The sequence below is a fragment of the Anolis sagrei genome, chromosome 1, assembly GCF_037176765.1.
Source record: "Anolis sagrei isolate rAnoSag1 chromosome 1, rAnoSag1.mat, whole genome shotgun sequence".
Classification (NCBI taxonomy): domain Eukaryota; kingdom Metazoa; phylum Chordata; class Lepidosauria; order Squamata; family Dactyloidae; genus Anolis; species Anolis sagrei.
This window is the reverse complement of record NC_090021.1, coordinates 246,091,279-246,116,380: the sequence shown is the minus strand read 5'-3', so window position 1 is coordinate 246,116,380 and position 25,102 is coordinate 246,091,279. Positions and strand designations below refer to the sequence as shown.

General features: G+C 39.1%; 1 protein-coding gene across 1 annotated transcript in view; it reads right to left on the bottom strand.

Moving 5' to 3' along the window:
- SLC22A18 (solute carrier family 22 member 18) overlaps window positions 1-25,102 on the bottom strand; it is a 78,067-nt gene that overhangs the window by 28,147 nt on the left and 24,818 nt on the right. The window contains exons 6-8 of the mRNA XM_060768390.2: window positions 13,749-13,864; window positions 10,650-10,760; window positions 6,777-6,877 (exon numbers count right to left, since the gene is read on the bottom strand). Of these exons, the coding sequence (XP_060624373.2) occupies window positions 6,777-6,877; window positions 10,650-10,760; window positions 13,749-13,864 (328 nt within the window). The remainder of the gene's footprint in view (window positions 1-6,776; window positions 6,878-10,649; window positions 10,761-13,748; window positions 13,865-25,102) is intronic.

The following is a 25,102-nucleotide window of genomic DNA, read 5'->3' as shown; positions in this document are numbered from 1 at the left end:
AAGGGAAGAGGAGAATAATTGTGCTGATTTTCCATTTCCTTCCTTTTCACAAAGGTTAGCTAGAGATGCCTTTTAACGCAGGTGAGAGAGAGAGAGGTCATGGCCTCCAAAGAATGTTGAATCTCGTTTAACAGAAGGACACTGTGGGATATCTATGAACTTCACATTTATTTATTTATTTATTTATTTATTTCATTATTATTATTATTATTATTATTATTATTATTATTTTTATTATTTGAAACACAACAAGATGAGTCCACAGCAAACAAGATCACTCTGCTGGCTGTTGTATTGGATCACAAGTCGGACACTCCCCAATTGTCTATTACTGTGTGATGTATTGGCGAATAATGCATGCAGATCCCAGTAAAGTGGTCTTTTGCAGCTGGCAGCTGGTAATTTTGTCAGCACCGATTGCGTTTAAGTGCAGGTCAAGGTCTTTAGGCACTGCACCCTGTGTGCCAATCACCACGGGGACCACCTTGACTGGCTTGTGCCAGTCTTTGCAGTTTGATCTTTAAATCATCATATCATATCAGCTTTTCCAGTTGTTTCTCTTCAATCCTGCTGTCACCTGGGATTGCAACATCAACGATCCATACTTTGTTTTTTAACACGATCGTGAGATCAGGAATATTGTGCTTTGAAACTCTGTCTGTCTGAAGTCTGAAGTCCTATCTTCTGTAACTTTGTCCAGCTTGTGATCCCACCAGTTCTTTGTTGCAGGCAGATGGTATTTGTGGCACAAGTTCCAATGAATCATCTGAGCAATGGTGTTATGCCTCTGCTTGTAGTCTGTCTGTGCGATCTTCTTGCAGCAGCTGAGGATGTGATCTATTGTTTCATCTGCTTCCTTGCAGAGTCTACATTTGGGATCTGTCGTTGACTTTTCAATTCTGGCTTTGATGGCATTGATTCTAATGGCTTGTTCTTGGGCTGCCAGAATCAGGCCCTCTGTCTCCTTTTTCAAAGTTCCATTTGTGAGCCACAGCCATGTTTTTTCTTTGTCAATTTGGCTCTCGGTTTTTCCCAGGAACTGTCCATGGAGAGCCTTCTTTTGTCAGTTTTCTCTTCTGCTCTGCATTGTGTTTTAACGGAATTCACTCTTTGTCTTTTGCACTTTAAAGAGTTTACTACTATTGACTTTCATTATTATTATTATTATTATTATTATTATTATTATTATTATTTGCGGTATTTGTATACCACCCTTCTCAACCCTAAAGGGGACTCAGGCGGTTCATAGTGTAGGCAACAATTCAATGCCATTGATAAAAAACAGTATAAAACATCAAAATTGACTGTCCCCTGATAAAACATTAAACATTATTATAATTATATATTAAAATATGGCTAGATGATTTTTGGTCATTCGCAAGCAGTGCAGATATTCCAGCACACCATTTCTATGTGCACAATGAGAAGCTCCACTAAGTTTATGCGCTGCTCATACAAGTCCAATTACCATCAGCTACACAGCTGTATTTCTGATGGTGTAATTGCCTGCAAGGCCATTGCCTGCAAGGCCAAAGTTATAACTGACTTGCTGTCTCTTTAAAGAAGAATGCTCAAGATAAAGACTAAGACAATGCTCTCTATCTTAAAGGATTTCAAAATTTATCATATTTAGAGAGGCAGATTTGGCTGCAGTCAAAGAGGGTCTTCTCTGTTGTGAAATAATCCCCCTATTTAATTAGGAGGACTCAAGAGTACAGTAATAAGGATTTATTCAGACAGTAAGAAATTAATTAATAAGGAACATTCAGTGTATTCTATTACACAGTCAGAAAATAATTAGTGGTCTGTAGGTGTTCTTTTCCCCCAAACCAACACTTCGAAACAATCATAGCAGACCATAAGGAGCAAAAAAGGTGGTATTTTCAAAATATTGTTTCTTAATTTTGTTAACTCAAGTTTTTGTTTCTTTCTGTTGTTGAGGAAAGTCCTACTTGCTTGCAGGCTCTCCTGCATATTCCTGCATATCAGGAGTTTCAATGGATTTTATTATTATTATTTCATATTGGTTTTATTGTATCTATTTCTATTGAAACTTGCTTTGAATTTTTTTAAACCAAAAAGCAGAAGAAAAACATGTTCTTAAGTAAATCAGTAAGTAAGCACTATAAATACATAAATGCATGTTGACTATACTTTAGCCATAAACGATGGTCCACACTCTTATTACATTCCATATAGATTACTGCAGTGCACTCTACATGGGGCTGCCTCTGAAGACTGTTCGGAAGCTTCAACTGGTCCAATGGGTGGCAGCCAGGTTGCTCACCGGAGCAGCGTATAGGGAACACACAACTCCCTTGTTACTTCAGCTCCACTGGCTGCCAGTCTGCTTCCAAGCACAATTCAAAGTATTGGCTTTAGCCTACAAATCCCTATACAGTTCCAGCCCAGATTACCTGTCCAAACGTATCTTCCACTATGAACCACCTTGAAGATTGACTGAAGAGGCCCTGCTCTTGGTCCCGCCTTTTTAGCAAGTGTGGCTGGTGGGGATGAGAGACAGGGCCTTCTCAGTGGTGGTCCCTCAGTTGTGGAACTCCCTTCCTAGTGACATCAGATCATCCTCCTCACTCCTTGCCTTCAGAAGGAAAGCAAAAACCTGGCTCTGAAACCAGGCTTTTGGTGACTAGTGTAGTGCAATATAGATCGGATTATGTGAAACTGACTATGGAATCGGCCTTGGACCACAATTTTTGGAGGGCGTGATTTTAATACTGAATGTAATTTTAAAAATGCTTAACTGGTATTAATTTAAACTCAACTGTTTTTAAATTTTAATGTCTGCATATGTTGCAAGGCATTGAATAATTGCCATATGTAAGCTGCCTTGAGTCTCCTTTGGAGTAGAGAAAGGTGGGGCATAAATAGGGTAAATAATAAATAAATAAATAACCCCCCAATTCTCCAAAATTGTCCATCTGCGTAGCTGAGATAGTAAAACCTTTGTTTTCTAGTTGTTCAGTGCACACAACCTTTGTTTCATGCTCAAAAATTATTTGGAAAGTTATGCATGAAATGACCTTCAGATGATGTGTAAAAAGTGTGTGTGAAATATAAATGAATTTCATGTTCTAATAATAAGAATAGAATAACAACACTGAAATTCAAAATACTTCTGCTCCAAAACATTTTGGATAAGGAATACTCAATCTGTAAATCACAACATGGATATGTTGGGGGTTACAGCACCTGGATTGGAATATAACATTGGCATTACAAACATCAGTGTCACTGAGGGAAAAAATTCAAGGGATTTGGGGCGTTTTATTTTTTAAGGCAGAGCAACCACCTGTGGCCCTTTGATGGTAATTGGACTCCAGCTTCTACCATCCCTCAACATTGGCTATGGAAATTAAGGCTGATGAGAACTGCAGTCCATCAGCTACTGTGGAGTCACAAACTTGCCATGCTTTGGCATGTGCAATTAAAAGTTGCCACTATATGAAAAAGGAAACAAATGTTGCAGGTCCTATTCATACAGTCTCTAGATTCATCCTGGTTGGGGATGGCAGACATCCCTCATGCCACACACTGGTAGACATCTTGCTCTATGCTTAGACTTTACATTTCCTACCATTTAGTTCTGAGAAAAACTGACACAATTCAGGATTCCTAGTTCTGGCTAGTGAAGATAGAACTTGGAAACATTCTTTTTTTGGATTACAGATTGGCCATTATGTCTGGGGAATTCTGTTAGTTGTAGTCCCCAAAAGGTGAGGACTGCGCATTTGTTAGATATTGTTCAATACATTTTATTTATTCGTGTCAGGAGCAACTTGAGAAACTGCAAGTTGCTTCTGGTGTGAGAGAATTGGCAGTCTGCAAGGACATTGCCCAGGGGACACCCGGATGTTTTGAGATTTTACCATCTTTGTGGGAGACTTCTTTCATGTCCCTGTATGGAGAGCTGAAGCTGACAGAAAGAGCTCATCCATGCTCTCCTGGATTCAAAATTATGACCTGTCAGTCTTCAGTCCTGCCAGCACAAGAGTTTACTCCATTGCGCCACTGGGGGCTCCATTCAATACATAAATTTGTGTTTTTAAATACATGTTAACTGTTTCCTCAACTCGCTTCTGACACAATAAATAAATAAATAAATACATACATGCATATGAGAATGCATATAGACATCAGGCTGCAATTCACATCAACAGGGAGCTCTGATAATAAAAAATAAATAATTTCTAGCCCTCACAGCTGCAAAGTTCTGGAAGACATTAATGAATTGAAAACAAGGTAACGTGATAAAAATAGATGCACAGAAATAGCAATTTCAGTGGCCCCACCTCAGAGGCTATATCTTGATGTGGTTTCCCATTGTGAACAAATCTCCCAACCACTTCAACCACATCACTTTCACAACATGTATATGCAATTTGAGAATGTCTTATATCTTGATGGGCATAATCAAACCACACTTCCTTGCTTTCTCTAGGAAACGGGTGAGCTTTCTCAAGTTGACAAATGGATGGCCTGGAAAACCAAATGCCTGAGAACAAGTTCAGTACTTGAGGCAAGTAAACAGGTGTCTAATGGGCATAAAATGACAGAACGTTGTAAGGTTGAGGAGGAAAGCTGTTTAGATGGGAAAGCAAAGAATTGAAGAAAATTGTCAGAAAGTGTAGAAGATGGCATTTTTCAGAAAAGAAAAGGTCCTCTGATAAAAAGCCAATAAAGTCTTCCACAGCAGCATAAAAACCCCTTCCCTGAATCTGTACTCCTCCCATTTTTGTTCTTAGTGTGGAATGTGTGTTATGATGGCATTTTGTATTCATCCACAAACAAATAGCGTTCTCTTCCCACATCAGCAAATGCTTTACTATTGTTCCAGAAACACAATGGGTGTGTGTCTGTTTGAGTTTTCAATGTAACCAAGCGACTCTGTTCTGAATGTACACACATACCAATGCAGACTGAGACTTAAAACAAACAGGATGTTTAAGATTTGCTTTTCTTCTTCCAGCCATAAGATCAGTCAGCTTTCTGTCCCAGTTCTTGGGGGGGGGGGGGGGGGGGGAAGACACCACAAAACCCAACAAACTGCATATTTGGAGGTGAAAGGGAAAAGTTTCTCTTATAACTGAATTTCTGATTCTAAGCAAGGCAGAAAAAGTAGCTTTCATAAGCATTAAAAGCCATATAGTATTAGTATTATACCAAAGGATAATTGTAATCAACAAAGACCTCATAATAGTTGCTGTACCAAAGAAGAATATCTGTTAGTCTACTTCTATTACTTAGAACTCATCTAATTATAGGATGATGAAATTCACTAACTCTTTAACCCCCACAACCCATCTGATAATCTTCACTACAGTGTAATAGAAGTGGAGCTGTGTGATCTTCAGCCAAAAATGTTACGTGCTGCATTAATGAACATACATTAATTCAGCACAACCATGAAATTACCATTATTTTAGTCTGCATCTGATATCTCTGGATTATTTCGCACACATCCTTAGCCTAAACACTAAACTGACAGATCTCATTAATTTATAAAATCTTGAATCTTAATATATCTAAAGAGCAAAATTAAAAGTCACATGATAGTATCTTAGCTTTAAAGAAAAGGTTCTACTACTTATGGGCGGAAATGCCATGAACTATATTTTAGGGATTCCTGAAGGCTTGTACACACCTGGCAGGATTTTTAAGAAACCTTTTTTTTCTTTTTTCACAGAAAGTTCCAAAGCAAAGTGTAAACTCTTGCTGAAACTCCACTTAATTCTAAAAGTACTTTGCCATGGGATATGGGAAGACGGTTGAAAGGGAAGCATACATGTCCAAACCTTCCTTTGGGATGTCAGAATGTTTGGATACTGCTTTGGCTTCTGTCTAACCGAGTCCCATATTAGCAATCGATCTTAAATATCCTGGATTTCCCACATCTCCTCTGGCAAGGCACAACCACACACCAGAGGCAGTGTGACAGCAGATTCCAAAGAGATAATTGTGTTAGTTTGTTTCAGCATTAAAAAGAGGGAGATACAAAAAAAAGGAGATGCGTCTATGCAGGCGGAAATCTGGCAGTATGACTGAGTTGGTAGACATTAATCCATTTTAAGATGCACTGATGAGAGTTATATGAAAGCCATATTTAATCTCAGTTATACTGTTGTGGGTTAGAGATAATGTAACAGGATAAAGTAACATCAAAATGTGATGCTAGTCTTACCAAATATTAGGTCAGACAGTAGTCAGTTTGTAGATTCTACTTCCCCATGAGAGGGGCAATGTGGTTGCACTGCATGGCCCCCCACTGTCAGCTTCTCCAGCCCCTAATTGTTTATAAATACTGGGGTGGTATCCTCCCAGGGCCCTTCCACACATCCCTACATCTCAGAATATTAAAGCAGGAAATCCCACAACATCTGCTTTGAACTGTGTTATCTGAGTCCACACTCAGATAATGTGGGATTTCCTGCCTTGATATTCTGGGATGTAGGGCTGTGTGGAAGAGCCCTCACATACTGTGTTAGGTCTGAAATGGGTAGGCTATATTATTAAGAACAAAGGTGAGCAGGTTCCAAAGGGTCGAACAAGCACCCCAGGATAAAAATGCAAGTGACTGGAGATACATATCAAGTTTTGTCACATGGGAGAGGGAAAAAAGGTGGGATTCTGCACCTTGTTTTGAAAATAGAATCACTTCACCTTTGTCCAGCCATTGTGGATTCCTGAAGACATGACTGGATCAATGTTTCCCATTAAAGACCTTGAAAACAGATGTCACACTAGCCGTCTTTCCTTACCATTTGAAGGATCCCACAATAGGACATCAGATATCCCGACTGAGCTGCATCCAAGCCAAAGAAATCAATAGATATGATGGAAAACATGATCAGGAAGACACCTAAGATTAAGAAGTGAAATAAGACTATGTTTAAGGAGAACTTTACAGCCTTTTGATATGTTTTGTTTAATGGACAGGAGCTATGCTAAAACTCTATTCAGGCATTCAAGAAATGTGAGGATTCCTCACATGAAAGCAACAAATCCAAAAAGGAGATCCTGTCATATCCATGGATGTTCTCCATACAAGTCAGAACCCGGATTTGTATTACACTGAAACCTTCAAGGAGGAATACATGGCTCTCCTCCTGTCCAATTTGTTCTCCCAACAACCTTGTGATTGAGGCCAGGTTGAGAAAAGTGACTAGATGAAGTTGGAGAGTGACAGGTTCAGTGAAAGCTGTAGTTTAATGGACTAGAACCTGGTTCTCCCAAGTCCTAGCCCAACATTCAGATCACTGCATCACGTGAACGCTCAGATTTAAAGGGAGTTCAAAATGTGCATTTGGATTGGAAACTCTAGTCACCTAAATCAATTCATGGCTAGAGCTTCCAAACTGGATTATGTTGGGCAAGTGCCAAAGATGAGCTCCAGATATTTCATGAGCGGGTAGAGCCCTATTCATATTTACTCTGAAATAAGACCCACTGAGCTCAATAAGAAGTTCACCCAGAGAAGTTCACACAGGATTGCAAGCTTCCGCGTTGAACATATCCATGTCTTCTTGAATACATTTGTTTAGACAAGAATACTATAAATGAGAGGGCTGTATCTCTGTGTACATTACAAGCCTGCTTATAATACAAATAAAGGCAACACCCTAATTTAAGCCTCTCCCTTGTGTCCATTACTAAAAATAATTGCATGGTTGGAGAAGGGAAATGAAAATGTGGAGGAACATTTACTTGAAAGTTATGCCTCCAGCTCTGAGGTATTGAATGGATGGAAAGCAGTTAAAGCACTTCAGGCTGGTATCTCACCTTGGATTCTTACACTCTCAGATTGTTAGATCAGCATGGTGGGAAAGTCCTATAGAAGGCAGGTAGTTTTATAATAAATAAATAATTTAATATCACAATGAGACAGAGTTGGCTTTCCACATTTGTGGAGATGATTTTGGTGGGTTTAATTAAAATATTCTTTCTGAGAATTTTGAGAACTTCCAGTGCAGCTGTATGGATACCCAGGAAATTGACCATATAAGACTTGGGACCTTATCCCATGGAAAGGAATGTGTCATATAATTGTGGCGTTTAGTCCTGTAGCATTGCACATCACAATATTTATTTATTTATTTATTTGCTATATTTATATACCGCCATTTCTCAGCCTAGCCGGCGACTCAACGCGGTTTACAACATAATATAACAATCAACAGTAAAAAAGTTAAAAGCATAAAAAACATAAAAAACATAAAAACACAATTCATACATCAATACCAATCCAGTTCGACTCTTAACTAAAAACGTGATCCAGTTCGTCATCCATGTTGCCAGTCCTTTAGTCAGTTACCATTCGTTGCATTGGGTTAACCAAATGCCTGCTTAAACATCCACCAAAATCATCTTTTATTCTTTTATTCATTACTTATCACATGTCATCTGAATTTGCTGGTTTCTCCGTTACTAATTGTATTTATCCTTCTCCTTGGAGCAAGTTGATTGTCTGCCCTCTCCCAATTTTTTTAATTGGGTCGTACTTCAACATTGTGAGGGATCAAACATTTGTGTATTGAGATTTGCATTAAAAAAGGATAGAAAACGCAAAAAAATCTCACTATTAAACACAAAGTAGCAATCTATTAAAGTAGTAATATTTCTTAGTTTTAATTCTTAAAATTACCACAAAGATTTGAGTGGTTGCATTATGGCTGAGTACTGGGGACTCACTGCTGATTAGGAGATGGTCCATTTGCCCATGTCATAGATAGCATTTTTCCAAATGAAGCAGAGTGTTTGAGGATCAGGACATCTGTAGGGAGACTAAGGTGCTCGTTTATAAAGCTATTGTCCTCCCAGACCTACCATATGCCTACGAAACGTGGGCTGTCTACAGATGTTACACTCAACTCCTGAACAATTCTATCAGTATTGTCTCTGGAAAATCCTGCAAATCTCTTGGGAAGACAGGTGGACAAATGTCAGTGTGATGGAAGAAGCAAAAACCAATTGCATTGAAGAAATGCTCCTATGTCATCAACTCCGCTGGTCTGGCCACGTTGTCTGAATGCCAGATCACAGTCTCCCAAAGCAGTTACTATACTCCCAACTCAAGAATGGAAAACGGAAAGTTCGTGGACAGGAAAATGGATTTAAAGATGGGCTTAATGCTAATCTTAAAAACTATGGCATAGACACTGAGAACTGGGAAGCCCTGGCCCTTGAGTGTTCTAACTGGAGGTCAGCTGTGACCAGCAGTGCTGTGGAATTTGAAGTGGCATGAATGGAGGGCAAAAGGGAGAAATGTGCCAAGAGGAAGGCTTGTCAAGCCAACCCTGACCAGGACTGCTTTCCAGCTAGAAACCTATGTCTTCACTGTGGAAGAACATGAGGGTCAAGCTCCACAGTCACTTATGAATCCACCGCCAAGACCCTACACTTGGAAGGCCATCATACCCGGGCAACGAGGGATCACCTAAGTAAGTAGGACAGAATTCAGTGCAGGTAATTCTGCCAGCTCTTATCCCACGTGTCTTTGTACTTTTGAAATGGAATATCCTGAATATCCTGGAATATCCTGAATATCCTGGAATATCTCAAACCATCTTCTCAATCCTCCCCTCTTTTGGACTCTTTATGACGTTTGACTACCAAATTGTGTCAGGCACAGATAGGAAGACTCCCTGCATCACGGGATAGGCTCTGACACTTTTCATTGCCTCAAAGGCTTAGAACTGTTTTAAAACTAGTGTGTGTGTGTGTGTGGGTGGGTGGGTGGGGAGGGGGATGAGGTTGTTAGAGATTCCTAGTGAGAACACATTTTTAGGAATCTCTAGGTCCTCCAGTGTGATTCTGTGGTCAGCTTTCAGACTCCCCAAGCTGCCACGGCCACTGGCCACAATGTTTGAGGAAGTCTAGGAGCTGAAACCTCCCAAAATGTAAGCTTTCTGTGTTGTGCCAACTGATAAAGATAAGTTTTTTTGTACAGAAATTTCAGGTATCAAGGGAAAGGTAATTAATATTCAGCATACCCTGGTTAGTGTAGTGAGCATAGAAAAAGAAGACATAAGGCCCTGCTTCCAGGTGAAAAGTAGGATCTCAAAAATGCCTAGCTCCAAGATTTTAATGAGATAAATACTACCATAGTGAATAAAGCGAATCCCTTTTAGTCTAGTTTTAGATCTGTAATCCATTTCCCAAACACTATTGCTCAGTGTTGATTTTTGAACATAGAAGTTGTTTCCTTCCAGTAAAACCAAAACAGCCAAATTTGATATCAGAGGAGGCTTTCACAACATATGCAGTATTCCAATGCCTTCTTAATCATAGCATCATTGAATGGTATTGAAATAAGGCTAAGATAGCATCTACAGGAATGTGTTATATGTTCTAATTAAGGAAAAAATCTCAGAAAAATCCAAAGGCAATGTTGGCAGCAGCCTTAGACATTCTGAAAATAATTGATGGTGGCTAGTATGATTTGTCAATTAACCAACAAGCTATACTACACTAGGGAAGATACTTTAATATCCTAATCATGAATTAGTATAGTAACATGACTTGGGGCTAAATTGATATATGGCTGTGAAAGAACTGCAAACCTCCCAATAACTCATAAAAAACAATCATATCTGAGGGGCCTCTTATTATTTAAAATGACACACAACACTCACCTGTAGGAAGTCCAGAAAACACCTTGATTAAAAAGACATCCATTACTCCTGGAAGCTTCATTAGGTGGATGATTTCTTTCAGGTTAAAAACACTACTGGACTGGGATGTGCCTGGAAAAGTAGAAAATTAGGGCTAAAGTCAAAGAACCCAGATGAGCCCAGGAAAGCAAGCATATTAAAGGCTGTCCAACCACAGAGGTCTTCCTATAAGGCAGGGGTCCTCAAACTAAGGCCCGAGGGCCAGATACGGTCCTCCCAGGTCATTTACCCGGCCTTCGCTCAGGGTCAGCCTAAGTTTGAAATGACTTGAAAGCACACAACAACAACAACAACAACAAAAACAACAAAAACAACAACAATAATTCTATCTCATCAGCCAAAAGCAGGCCCACACTTCCCATTGAAATACTAATAAGTTTATATTTGTTTAAATTGTTTTTCATTTTAATTATTGTATTATTTAAGTGTTTTTTGCACTACATATAGGATATGTGCAATGTGCATTGTAATTCATTCATTTTTTTTCAAATTCTAATCTGGCCCTCCAACAGTTTGAGGGATTGTGACCTGGCCCTCTGTTTAAGAAGTTTGAGGAACCCTGCTAAAAGGATTCCTATTTTGTTTGGTGCATATTCCCACTCCCCTTTAAACATAAGCAAGGGAATATGGAAGATCAATATACTTTGGAATTTTCTCAAGGAAAGGGGACCGTGGTCCTGTAGCTGTTATTGGCCTGCTGCACTTCCCATAATCTCTGGCTAGTGTCTATCCTGGGAACTGCATGGGAACTGCAGTCCAATAAAACATGCTGGGCCGCTGGTTCACCATCTCTGGCCTACAATAGGGCACCTATTTGGGTGTATGCAATTCTATATAGTTTACTGAGTAAATGCAACTCATAGTACGGATACTCTTCTCTTTTAACTATCATGTTTTAATATACCTTTCCCCCTTTTTTCTTTTAATATCATTTTAGCTGCACAGGGAGGTGATTTTGGCAAACTTAACTAGGAAGAGAAAGAATAACTCTTCCTGTATTCTGTGATCTTTTCTCAATTCACCTCATGACAACAATAATTTAAGTGGGTCAAGGGAGGAAGAATCGTAGTTATACACATAACATGTAGCTAGCTCTTCTGAATGTATAGTTTGATCATGGCGAATTCAACAGACCTGCTCCAAGATTTGTCAGTACAGTTGTCAACTAAAACCTTCCCAGATTTCAAAGCACTTTTAAATTCCTATACATCTGAAGTATGAACCATGTTGCAACCTCCCAGATGTTATTGGACTGCATTTCCTAGCATTCCTATTTGCTATGCTCCCTAGTGCTGCTGGGAGCTGCAGTCCACACATTTCCTATCCATACCTCGAGTAAAGTGTAACCTACATTAACCAATATTTAAAAAATAAATCTTCATATAAACTTCATGTAATAACGGGCATACACTGATTTTTGTACAGGGTATAAATGTTTTCAATAAGTTGTAATTTGTATTCTTAGATTTGCCTAAACACCTCAAAGGAACTGGATCCTGTTTATCTTGGAAGCTAAGCAGTGCCAGTCCTGGTTAGTATACTTGGATGGAAGATGACTAATGAATGCTATAAACTCTAGTTCAGAGGAAGGAAATGGTAAAATCACTTCTAAGTACTGCTTCCCTAAGAAACCCTGAGTAATTGATGGGGTTGTCACAAGTTGATAAGCAACTACACACACTCTTACATGTCTTTTCTATGTCCTTATATGAATGCTTCTAGCTTCAGTTTCCAAACATTCTTAGCTGAAGAGGGTGTGAATTCTTGGTATGAGGAGGAAGAACACTAAACAGTTAGCACTGAGTACTGGAATGCATCACTGCTTCTCACTCTCTCTTCCTCGTTGCATAACTTCATGGGAACATTTATTCACTGTCCCTCCTCAAATACCTTTTTTCTGTTATGTCTGGAATACATGAAGCATATTTATGAATGTTGCTGATATTTTTGGATCTTCTGTGGAAAAAAGAAGATCCAAAAATATGAGCAACATTTGTACATTCTGCTTTGTGAGGACAAGATTTATGAAAATGGCAGAAAACAATGCTGAAATGGAAACGTGGATCCTTATCACGCTACACTGTTATAATACTATGTTGATGTTTTGTGTGTCTGACTTAAGTTGCTTCTGACTTGTGGAGATCCTAATGGTGAATTTGTCTTTTTGGCAATATTTGTTCAAAAGAGCTTTCCTCTGAGGCTGAGTGTATGTGAGTAGGCCAAGGTGACCCAGTGGGTTTCCGTGGCCAATGAGAGATTAGAATCCTGATCTTCAGAATTATAGTCTAATGCTCAACCCCACTATAGCATGCTGGTTCTGTCCTATAGCACTACGTTCCACTAACTTCCATGCCAACATCCTGTGGAATTCTGGGGATTGTAGTTTAGTTAGACCCAAGATCTCTCTGGCTGAGAATTCCAAAGGCTCCTCTCTAAGCCACAAATCCCAAGCTTCCATAGGATGTTGCCAAGGAAGTTAAAGTGGAATATAGCGTTATAACATTGTCATGTTACAAAGATCTACAAAGGCAAAGTGTCTAAGAGCATCTCCTGGTGTGGCAGGGCAGAAGGCCAATATATAACATCCTTCTCCTAGGTCATATAATCCTAAAGATAATGGTATAAACAGTACTTCATAGTGGCTGATAATGGCCATACACTGGATCTGATGAAGCAGATGTTCCTATGCTTCAATTGCTAGTCCATGGTCCAACCTGGTACCTTCCAGCTGTTTTTGATTACACATCCTTTCATCCCCAGCTAGCATGGTATTAAGAGTAGTGATTGGTTGAGGGGAGTTGTGGTACAGCTGGAGGGTAGCAGGTTGGGAAAAGCAGATTCACAGTTTTTCTCCATGAATTGCACTAACTTTAAATCAATTGATTCAGTTATCCAATAACAATTCACTCCTACTCACACTTACTTTTGGAATATATATTATTCTGGTAATCAAGTGGAAAATACACAACAGTCAGAGCAAGAATACTTGCTCTTATTAGCCCACAAGCCCATATTTTCCTTTTTCAGTCTTTAAACACTTCAATCAGCAAGGAAACTCACTTTGTTGGATGGCATTTTTTTCCGCTGGTGGCTTTGTCTGAGCAGGAATAAAGATGAGGACAATCACGGTACACAGAAGGCATCCAGTTACGGCAACATAGCAAGGGAAGTAAACTCTTTAAACAGAGGGGAAAGGCAAACATAACTGTTATGGACAGTAAAAGTATAACATAAAACACAGTCCTTTCTTTTTAAGACAAAGCGATTGTGTACATACAACATTATTTGCTTTTAGTTTTATCCAATAGGATAGCACCCATTAAATTCAGTATTTTTGGGAAAGTAAGACTGCGAACCTAAGCACTGAACTCAATGGACCTTATTTTTAACTACACATGTATAGGATTGTGCTGAAATATAGCTTTCCAAATTCCCAGTCTCAAGTATACTGTACAAACTAGTACTTCACTTCAATAAGATGAAGCAAAGTATTTGTAAAGGGATTTTTAAAGTGTGAAACTGCAAGCAACCACCCTTACAAGTTTTGTAAAACATAGTTTTATGATGGGTTACATACAACATTAATTTCCAAATTATTGATATGCTTTTACCATTACATTTGTTGGAACATGAAAGGAATCACTGAGTGTGTGTATGTCAATTGTAAAATAAGTTGCATGAAGCTGTTTGGTTGGGCAATGCCCGGGGAGACGGCTAAGCCTGGCACTTTTTTGGTTACAGTTACATTTTTGTTCAGGCTTGATCTATGCTGGTGCTTAGAGAAAAGAAGAGAGAAGCAGCGATAGAGTTTGGAGTGTGCTCTCGATCAAACGTGAACGACTTGTGTTTTATTTTACATTACGCCACAACATTGACCCAACAAATTTGAATAACTAAGCTGTGCCTTTTTCATGTTGTTCTTTCTGTGTGTTTTCAAGTCTTTCCCAATTTAGGGGGAGTTGAAGGCAAACATAGAGGATTCAATTCTAGACCTAACACCAAATAAAGGAGATGCTTGATTTTCACCAAGATGGTCACTGTGCTAAAGTTCCAAAACAAGAGAGTCAGGTTTTGCAATGTGTACAACTGAAGTACTTCAAAGACAAAACATGCATAAGTACTGCAGGAGACAGCAACTTGAACAGTCGAAAGGAATATCTAATCAGATCAACCTCCAAAAATAGCCTTGAGCAAACAGAAACATTTCAATAAGCAGCAATTTTCTGCAACATGTCAGCCCAATCTACACATTTGTGTTATCTTAAATTTTATTCCTAATGCTTTCAGATCTACACAAGATATTTTATCAACTTGACTAACTTGTGTTCACATAAAACAAAAACCCTAAAAGGCAGTCTAGTGTATTTCAATTTGATTCAAGATTTATATTTCCAAACGCATGTTACGTCTTTTCAGAATTTTATAGAACTCATAATCTGAAATAATAGGAATGTATCTAGCAGCTCTACATGAGTAAATCCTTGGGAATCATATATAGGCTGGCATCCTATTAGTGACATATACAAATATAAGTAAAGCATATGCATTTGTTGTTGTCTTCCTCCCACAACGACAACAAAAGCCTCTTCCCTGGTTTACCATTTAGTCAGTGTTTCCCTTCCCACCATTCAGTGGCTGGTGGAGAGTGGGTGAAGAGGGAAAGGAGAAATATCTGGTTAGATCCCTGCTGCCAGATGCAAAATGACTGCATCATTTGCTGAGACTTTTGCAAGACCCTGACAGATCTCAACATATGAGATTATCAGATTGCACTTGGGTATGGGGACACAGCCAGTTGCTCTAACCATGCTCTCCAGATACTACTAAATGGTGGGGCTGTAGTTGCTAAACAGAAGGCCTGTTGGAGGAGATTAAAGAGAGGTGCAGAGTAATTCTGCTAAAAGATAATTTCTGCTATGCTCTGTAATACATAATCTCAGGCACAGATTAGTATGCTAAAAATGTTTTTTGTTCACTGTAGTTTTCCACTGGGACCCATTCTCTAATCTTTATAGCAGATCTTGGGGATACTTGAGACCATAATGTCTCATAATTCCATACCCACCATCTACCCCAATTTGGCAAAAATATAGATTAATAAACTGTCATTCTACTTCCCAGGCCCCTTCTACAATGCCATATAAAATCCAGATTATCTACTTTGAACTGGATTATATGGCAGTGTAGACTCATATAATCCAGTTCAAACCAGATGTGGATTATCTGCTTTGATCATCTGGATTAACCAGCAGTGTAGAAGGGGCCTCAGATGTTTTTTAAACATCTCTGTTTCTCACTCCTTTTATTTTCTTCCTTTGTCCTCAACTAATTGCAAATCAAGTTCAACGTTCAAAAGTAATTTGCATCTAGTTAACTACGTAGAAGGGATAAGGGAGGAGAGGAAGGAATCTTGTGCTGCCCGATGCTTCCTTTTCTTTGCTTGCATGTTCTTCCTCATTAAAACCTCTGCCATTTGAGCCACACTGATGTTGTTTGGCCACATTATGTCTTAGTTTTCCTCTGAAATGTTGAGAGATATGCAGTCCTTGCCACTGGCAATGCTGGGTGAGTTTTCATTAGAGTCCTAAATCATAACATCTGGAGAGACAAAGGTTCCCTAACCTTGCCTTACAATTTACAAGACTACGAGAAATAGGGAATCACATAACAATAGAAATGCTTAGCCCTTAACCCTAAGGCTGAATTTGCAAAGCTTTATCTAGGACAGTCAACTTAAATTAGAAAGGAAATTATATAGACACAACAAAATCACCACGTGCAGGTGACCTTGAAAGATTCAGTACATGGAATGAACCCTGCCATTTCTCTGAGAAAATGTGTGGAGCCCTTTCCGAGAGGAACAGAAGCAGTGGTTTATGGACCTGACAAGATGACAGAGGGGTGCTATTTCTTTGGGGCAAAAATCTGGGTAACAGAGAGGATGACAAGGCTTGTCAAGTGCATTGCCTGTCTCCCCATTCTTTTGGTCCACATGGGAACCAATGACAATGGTAAGACCTTCAGGATATCACAAGAGGCATTGGGTAGGAAACTGAAGGGCCTCAAGGCAAAGGTGTCACTTCATCTCTTCTCTCAGTTGAAGGACATGGAATGGATAAGAGAAGTATGTAAGTGAATAACTAGGTCCACAGATGATGCTGTCAGGAACACTTTGGCTTCTTGGACTATGGTTGCAATTTCATGAAGTTGTACCTCTGGCAAGGGATGGGTTGCACCTTTCAGCAGTTGGCAGGAACATTTTTCCTAAGAGTCTCCCAAACCTGATCAGGAAGGCTTTAAACTGAATTATGTGATGGAAGGACAGAATATTCTTGAAAGCAGGAATTCAGTAGGTGCTGGAGATAATAATCCATTGGTTATAGAGAGAATTTGGGGGAAAAAGAACTTCAGCTGTTATGGCAGGCTTCATAAACCTCTGTGGAATATAAATACACTATGATCCTTGTATCCTTGGAGAGGAAACTGGATAACTGAAAGTGTGGGTAATAGTGAACCCTTTATTTTGACTATACTTGCGCTGGAAGCACACAACAGAATCTAGGTCCACAAACACTTCTGGTGGATGGGTGGGTATTTTTTAAAACAGTGGGTAAGTGAAACCATGGATATCAAATCCATAGATAAGGGGGGTATTATTGCAACTCAGAAGACCAGGTAAATCATTAGTGTCCACTGCTTCTAGAGAAAACTACCTTTGCTGCCTATCCACAATAGCTTAATGAAAACAAATCTATAACTGATTATAATTTCCTACAGATGAGAAACAAAGCAAGTATCAATATTTAAGGAGTTAGCTGGGTTCCTGTTTGTCTGAAGCTTGTAACATTCCATCCACCCAGATACAAAAGATAAGGAATGGTCTCATGTTGACACATATTTTTCTTTGTAGATTCAGGGAAAGTTAATATTGACAGCTTATTAAAGCTTTCCAAGTCACCTGACACAGCTTTCATACCAATGCTAGATGCCATTCTCTGTCAGCTGTGCAGGAAAACCAACTGTGATGACTGATGATCCTGTTTGCACTCTTGTGATGATTGTCCTAGAGATTATGTGGTAAAGAATGGAAAGCTTGAGGTGCGACATAACTGATTATGGCATTCCAGAAAACACCTTTATTTCTAAAGAGTTGGCCTCTCCTCTACTCTTTTAAACTATAAAAATAGGCCTGATATATACGTCTCATATGATATATGCATATTTGTGCATGGAATGCCAAGTGAATAAGATTTGGTATCTTGTTAGCATGCTGACTGGATTCAGTTAAAATAGTTACAGGGATGTGGTCACACATAGGACCCTTCTACGCTGCCATAGAATGCAGATTATGAAAGCAGATAATCCACATTATCTGATTTGAACTGGACTATATGAGTCTACACATCCATATAATCATGAAAGTTGTAGTTTCATGAGGCACTAGCACTCTTTGGTAGAGAAAGCTAAAACCCTTGTAAAACAACACCTCTCATGATTCTAGAGCATGGAGCCATGGGAGTTAAAGTGGTATCAAACTGTATTAAGTCTACATGCACCAATACTTGTAATAAGATTTCAGTGTTGACTCATACTATGCCTTTTGATGCATTGCTGGTAATGCTGAGATGGAAACATGCTGGATGGGAAGACCTCATCACATTAAAGCATGGATCTACTTTAAATCTGGTTGCTGCTTTCTGCAGAATTCTAGGGTTTGTGGTTTATGGAGGGGGCTTTAAATTGCTCAGCCAGGCAGGCCCTAGTCCTTCCTAAACCACAAACCCCAGAATTCTGCAGGAAGCAGCAACTGAATTTAAAGTGGATCCATGCTCTAGTGTGATGTGGCACCATGTACTATACTACAGACCAACATTTGTAGCATTCAGGCCCCTTCTACACTTGTCCTATATTCCAGGATCCAATCCCAGATTATCTGCTTTAAACTGGATTATATGAGTCTTCACTGCCAGATAATCTGGGATAAGCAGATGATCTGGGATCAGACCCTGGGATGTAGGGTAATGTGGAAGTGGCCTCAAACATTCTTGGCAGGGGCAGGAATTAGGTTGGTCATTTTGTTTACATGTCTCAGGTCCTCTCCAAAGATAGATATTATTACTGGCAAGGAATGCTAGGGTCCAACCTCTGGAGGGCCATAGGTTTCCCATTCCTATTTTAAAATAATTGTTTACTCTAGAGAAATGGGACATTGCAGTTATGGCGGCAGCTAGTAACCTCTGGGCCCTTGGATTGACACTTAATGTAATACTTTAAACATACTTAATACTTTTCAAAATCTTCCCAATTATATAAATACTTACAATTGTAATGTAAAGTACCTCATTTCTGCACTGTATTGATCCACCATTACATGTGCGGAAACGACAACATCTTCAGCCTACAGATTTAACCCCCCACTTTGCCTCCACACCTTTGTCCTGCCTAATAATCTGCTAGACAATTTTGTGTTTAGGGATATTATTTGCTAAATGGCATTGTGTTTACACATAGCTAGGATGAGATCTTGTTCATAACACAGACTGTCATGTCTCACGTCTTCTCCAAAGATAAACTGTGCTGTCTGAATCATTGGGATGTCTGTGCAAAACTGGACACAATATCCAAAGACACCACGCAAGGACTGACTTGAGTGGAAGTCCTTTTACGCAGATATGTACAACCCACATATAAACCAATGAATACGCGACATTTATATTGCGTAAACATTTATATTGCAGAAGACATATTGTACTCTGTAGCTATTTACTGTGTTTCAACCATCATTGACTAAAACAATTTTATGGGCCTTCTCCACAAATCAACAAAAGTCAGAGTAGAATATATTTTTTTCTGGGTAGAATATATATTTTAAAACCTAATGAAAAAGCTAAATTGGTAATGGTGTAGAAAGGCACATCTTGCAATCGAAAATTGCATTTTTAAAGAATTGTAGGCTTAACAAGATAATAACATGGAAAACATATAGCCAAAAATTAGATTTATTGAAGAAAGTGACTTGGAATCAATAATTTTCAGAGATAGGAACTAATTAAAATGAATAAAGATATCAATTAAATAAGAAATTTTATAACAAAAGGGGACAGCTATATTAGATATAATTTTTACTATAGTGATTCTGTTAACTTGGAGTTCCAGCACTGATGTAATTCCATAATTATTTAAATTATTGTTTAATTGAGAGGTGTTAAACCCCTTTCTTCTTTTCTCCCTTATTTATTCTGTCATGATGTAACCTAGTAAGAGGAAGGAAACCTATATGAGGCTTTGTGGAGGGAAGGAATGGAAGGGGACTGTGTTGGCTGGACAGCGACAGAGAGGTGGAGGGGCAGCAGAAGGAGTGGGGCAAGGAGGTAGACCAAGTGAAGCATCAGCTACAAACTCATGACTAATCATATCTTTAAAAGAAAAATCTGCAAATATAGGGATGGGTGGATGGTATTTAATTTTAATTTGTCCTTCCACCACTCCTACTTTCCCTTTTGTTTTCCTCTGTCTTTCCTTCTGTTTGTTGTTTTCATTTGTCTTGCCATTTCCTTATTTCATTTCCTGTCATTAACCTGAGCATATTTTATTTATGTGCTAATTTGGGTATTTTTTGTCTGAGATTTATTTAGCAAATTATTTATAAATTCATACAGAATTGATTATTTCTACTTATCTGTCACAGGAAGTTGCAACTAATATTGATAATGCAAACTGATCAAAATTCAATTAGAATTCTCCTACAGGTACTTCACAACATATCTGCTGGACTCCAAGGAAAGAGTCGGGGAGAAATATGCAGATACTGCTCATTTACTTTCTTTTTAAGATGTTGTACTTCCTGTTGGCCTAATCAATATTCAAGAAAAAGGACATATCTCCCCCCATGAAAATGATTCATTCTTTGCTTATTTCTATTTTGATTTTGACTCAAGAAGAAAGTACAAACAGAATTTTAATGATTCATGCCTACTTCAAAACAAAGCTACATAAAGCTTGCATTCATAGTAGATTGAGATGCTTCCAAGTACTGTTTTTGATTGTATATTCATTCAACTATGTATTTCTTTAGAGAGAGCCACAAATTCAAGATGCCGAAAACTCACACTAGTCCAGGTTGATGGAACTATAACATGGGATCATCATGAATATAAAAATAGAGATTTTCTGCCATGCATTTATTACTGTCTCATTCCATTTCCTATTCCATTTCTATGTGGGAGTTAAAACTGAGTACAATAATCAAGAGTTTCTTTTCCAACCATCTCCAAGTTAGTGATTGAATCTGAAAGCTTAAACCTTGGCTTCACTTTTGGCCAAAGCATAGGGTAAAGGCCACAGTTAATGTTTTCTATCAGAATATTTATTTATTTATTTATTTGCTTTATTTCTATACCGCGTTTTTCAGCCTAATTAGGTGACTCAATGCGGTTTACACAATGCAGGTTATCACAACAATAAACAGTTAAAAACACATCATACACAATAGCAAAATCCACAATTATTATCAATTCATGACGCCTCGATAACAGATAATAGTCTCCTTTCCCTTGCACCTGAAGTGACATTATGTGGCCTGACGGATTCCATAGAAGAAACCTGCCAACGGCTAAGGGATTGGGTTGTTGGAGGTTTTTTCGGGCTAAATGGCCATGTTCCAGAGGCATTTCTCCTGACGTTTCGCCTGCATCTATGGCAAGCATCCTTAGAGGTAGTGAGGTCTGTTGAAACTAGGAAAAAGGGATTCACTGACACTCCTTCTACACTGCCATATAAACTCATTATCTGCTTTGAACTGGATTATATGGCAGTATAGATTAATATAATCCAGTTCAAAGCAGATTATCTGCTTTGCTAATCTAAATTATATGCAGTACAGAAGGGGCCTCAGAAGCCTGGAGGCAAGACAGCCCAGTGAATCCATTTCCCAAAGCCCAACATGTCTCCACCTATTACATTAACTTTTAAATCCCACTGCCTCTGAAAAAAAATGGTTGGACTTGTCGACACTAAAGGGAAACTGTTCATTTCATCTTCCCTAGAAACCCCAAGCATTGTACTTATATTAGAAATGCTCTGATTCTTGCAAATTATATTTCTTTAGGTGAAGGGATTCCAGTAAATACAGACCCAGGCCAATATTGTAAGACAAACATACTCTTTGTGATGGAGCTAGTAAGTTGAGGATGGAAATCACACTATTATGGACACAGTCCTGGGCAACAATTAGCTTGTGTATCAGCAACATGCAATCCTGTTTAGGAAACATGGTGCTTCAAGATCCTGCTTGCTAAATAAAGAAGGCAAGGTCCTTCTGCTGTGTTTGGTCATTACATAAGACAAAAGTGTCAGTGAGAATAGAAAGGTATACACCAGGAACAAGGGACCTGTGGCCAGGTATCAACAAACTACAATTTTTCAACAATTTTCCTTTTTGCCCAGGCTAGCAAGTCCTAAAGGAAACTGAATTGCAACAACATCTGCATCCTTATCCTTAAAAGAAATAATCAGACACAGTAAGTGATGAAACTGAAGACAACATTTTTCCAGTGAGGAAATAAAAACAATAAAAAGTTGCTAAACTCAATATCCCCTTTGGTAAGACCAGAATAAACCTTATCCCACATTAAACAAATAGAATATTTTGGCATCTTTTAGGAGACTGTTTCCAAAGCAGGGCAGAGTAGCAAAATGTTGCTGGCTGATGTCAAAGCTCAATTTTCCAAAAAATGTAGGCTGAATTACTGGAAGAGAAGCATATTAGTTATCCTTAACCACAATATGGGAGGATGTGCACATTTCATGCCTAATAATTCAGCATCATTAACCTGGAGTGCTAGTTTCTTTTGCATCTACAGTGTGGAGACTTGCATGTTGGACAACAACTCTGGAGACCATGATTTGAATCTCCACTCAGCCATGGGTGACCTTGGGCAATATCTCTCAGGCTCAGAGGATGGCAAAAGTAACTCTCTCTGAAGAAATCCTATCAAGAAATCCCTGTAACAATAACAACAACAACAACCACAACAACAATGTTTATTTATACCCCCCCCCCCCCAGGAGTCTCTGGCAGCTCACAACACACAAATAATACAACTAAATTTTCCTTAGGGTTGCCATTAGTCAGAAACAACTTGACGAAACACAACAAGGAACAAAATACAGAGATATTTTTCTACCTCAAAAATGAAAAAGAACATTATTCATCCAAGTCACGTGATTACTTATTTTCCTTACAATAAACAGTTCTTTGCACTTTGTCTTTACGTTGCGAATTAGGTTTGTTCACAGAAAGTTTGCGATTACTCAGCCAATAGAAGATTCAGGACACTCTTTGTCGACCAATTCAGTATCGTAAGTGACAGGACCAAGGAGGCACTGCTGACTTGGGGTCCCCAGGCCCGTAGCCAGGATTTCGATTTGGGGGGGGGGGGCTGAATTGTTTTCAGGGGGGGTTCAGGGGGGGCTGAGTTTTGGGGGGGGGGCTGAGTCTGAGTGAAAGAGGGTCTACCCTAGCAAACCTTTTGTATCATTACCCCAATACCCCATGCACATGGGATATATTGAACATGGTGATCAGATCATGATATGAATAAACATAACAGTTTAAATAATGCACCAGTAAGGCCTTTTCGTGAACCACCATGAGAATTTCGGGGGGGGGGGGTGAAGCCCCTCAAGCCCCCCTCCTGGCTACATGCCTGGGTCCAACAAAACCCAGCATGCTTATGGGCCAACAGAAGTTTCATTTGTATATCCTCCAAAATTTAACACAAGAAATCTGGGACACATGTGGCCAGGTAAAACTGGTGATTGGTCAAGATTGGAAAAGTTATTAATGAGGAGGAACACAGGAGATAAGAGAGACTGCAGCAGTTTGCTTTTGCCAAAGTTTACAGAAAAGAGAAAGATTCCACCCTTCCTGTCCTTACCCTAACCTAAGTGAAAGCAAACTATTTTTGCACTTTGACCTGTTTAAGAGGGGAGGGGGGCAGAGTAGATAGAAACTGGAACATTTTAAAGCAGCTGAAAAAGCATAACAACAGAGAATGAATTGTGATTGCCCCTGCCAAACTGGGACAGTTAAAGGTTATGCATTTGCTTTACATATCCAGGATAGCAAAATTCAACTACCCTCGGACAAGGACAGCCCATGTTCTCATGATTATAGGAAAATAGCTGTCTGTGTGATCAAGAATGTTCTGAAGCTGTCAGAGATGAGGAATCCTAGTCCAGGAAAAAATCATGTAATGACTGGTTCTTGATGGAGAAAGGACACTGACATTAATCCACCCACCACCAAAACAGATGAGGCAAAAGACTGACAAATGTAAGCCTGGACATGCCCAGCTTCCTTACTCAGTCAATCCAAACGGCAAGGAACTTGGCCATTACATCCTCATTCCTTTCAGTCTGAGATAAAACTGAGAGTCAATAATGAAAGCCTTATGTCACACAGCAATTGCTCTTGAAATGGTTCCAAAAGATGACGCTAGGAGGAAATTAAAGAGAGGCTAGCAGCTGGTCATTGCAAATGTGTGACTTGCAAGACATCAGCTGATGAAAGTTGTCCTTAGCTATGAGGTTTTTCACCCTGAGGCTCTGCATTGGTTTTATAACTATAGCCCCATTTCTTTTAAGAAATCATATGGGTAGAGGTGCCTTTTCAGGTTTCTGTGATAAGGGTAATAAAGTCAAAGCTGTTTTAAAAATCTGATCTTAAATATCTGACCTCACTACCTCTGAGGATGCTTGCCATAGATGCAGGCGAAACGTCAGGAGAGAATGCCTCTAGAACATGGCCATATAGCCCGAAAAAACCTACAACAACCCACTGATCTTGAATACTTTGCAACAACCCACTGATCTTGAATACCCATATACTTTGCAGTGGTTCTCAACCTGTGGGCCCCCAGGTGTTTTGGCCTACAACTCCCAGAAATCCCAGCCAGTTTACCAGCTGTTAGGATTTCTGGGAGTTGAAGACCAAAACATCTGGGGACCCACAGATTGAGAACCATTGCTTTAAAGAATCAACTGCAAAAGAAGAATAACCTTTAAGAGCACTGAGCAAAGCCAGCTCTACCATTAAGCACAAAGAGGTGATGACATCAGGAAATAGCTGTTGACAATCTGTTTCACTGGATCTCCCAGTAGTTCTCAGCACTTTTATCGTTCTGTATGGTACTGTTTTTAGGATGTTATGTTTTATTGTGATTTGTTTTTATTTGGTTTTGTTTTGATGCTATTTTATTGTGTTATGTTTTTCACTTTGTGCTCCATGGACTTGTCCCTTAGGGGAGATGGAGGCAGAGTATAAAAATAATTATTATTCTCCATCTTCAAAGGATAGACCTATGGTCTCTAATGGTGGGGAACTACTGGAAGATCTAGTGGAATACAAACAG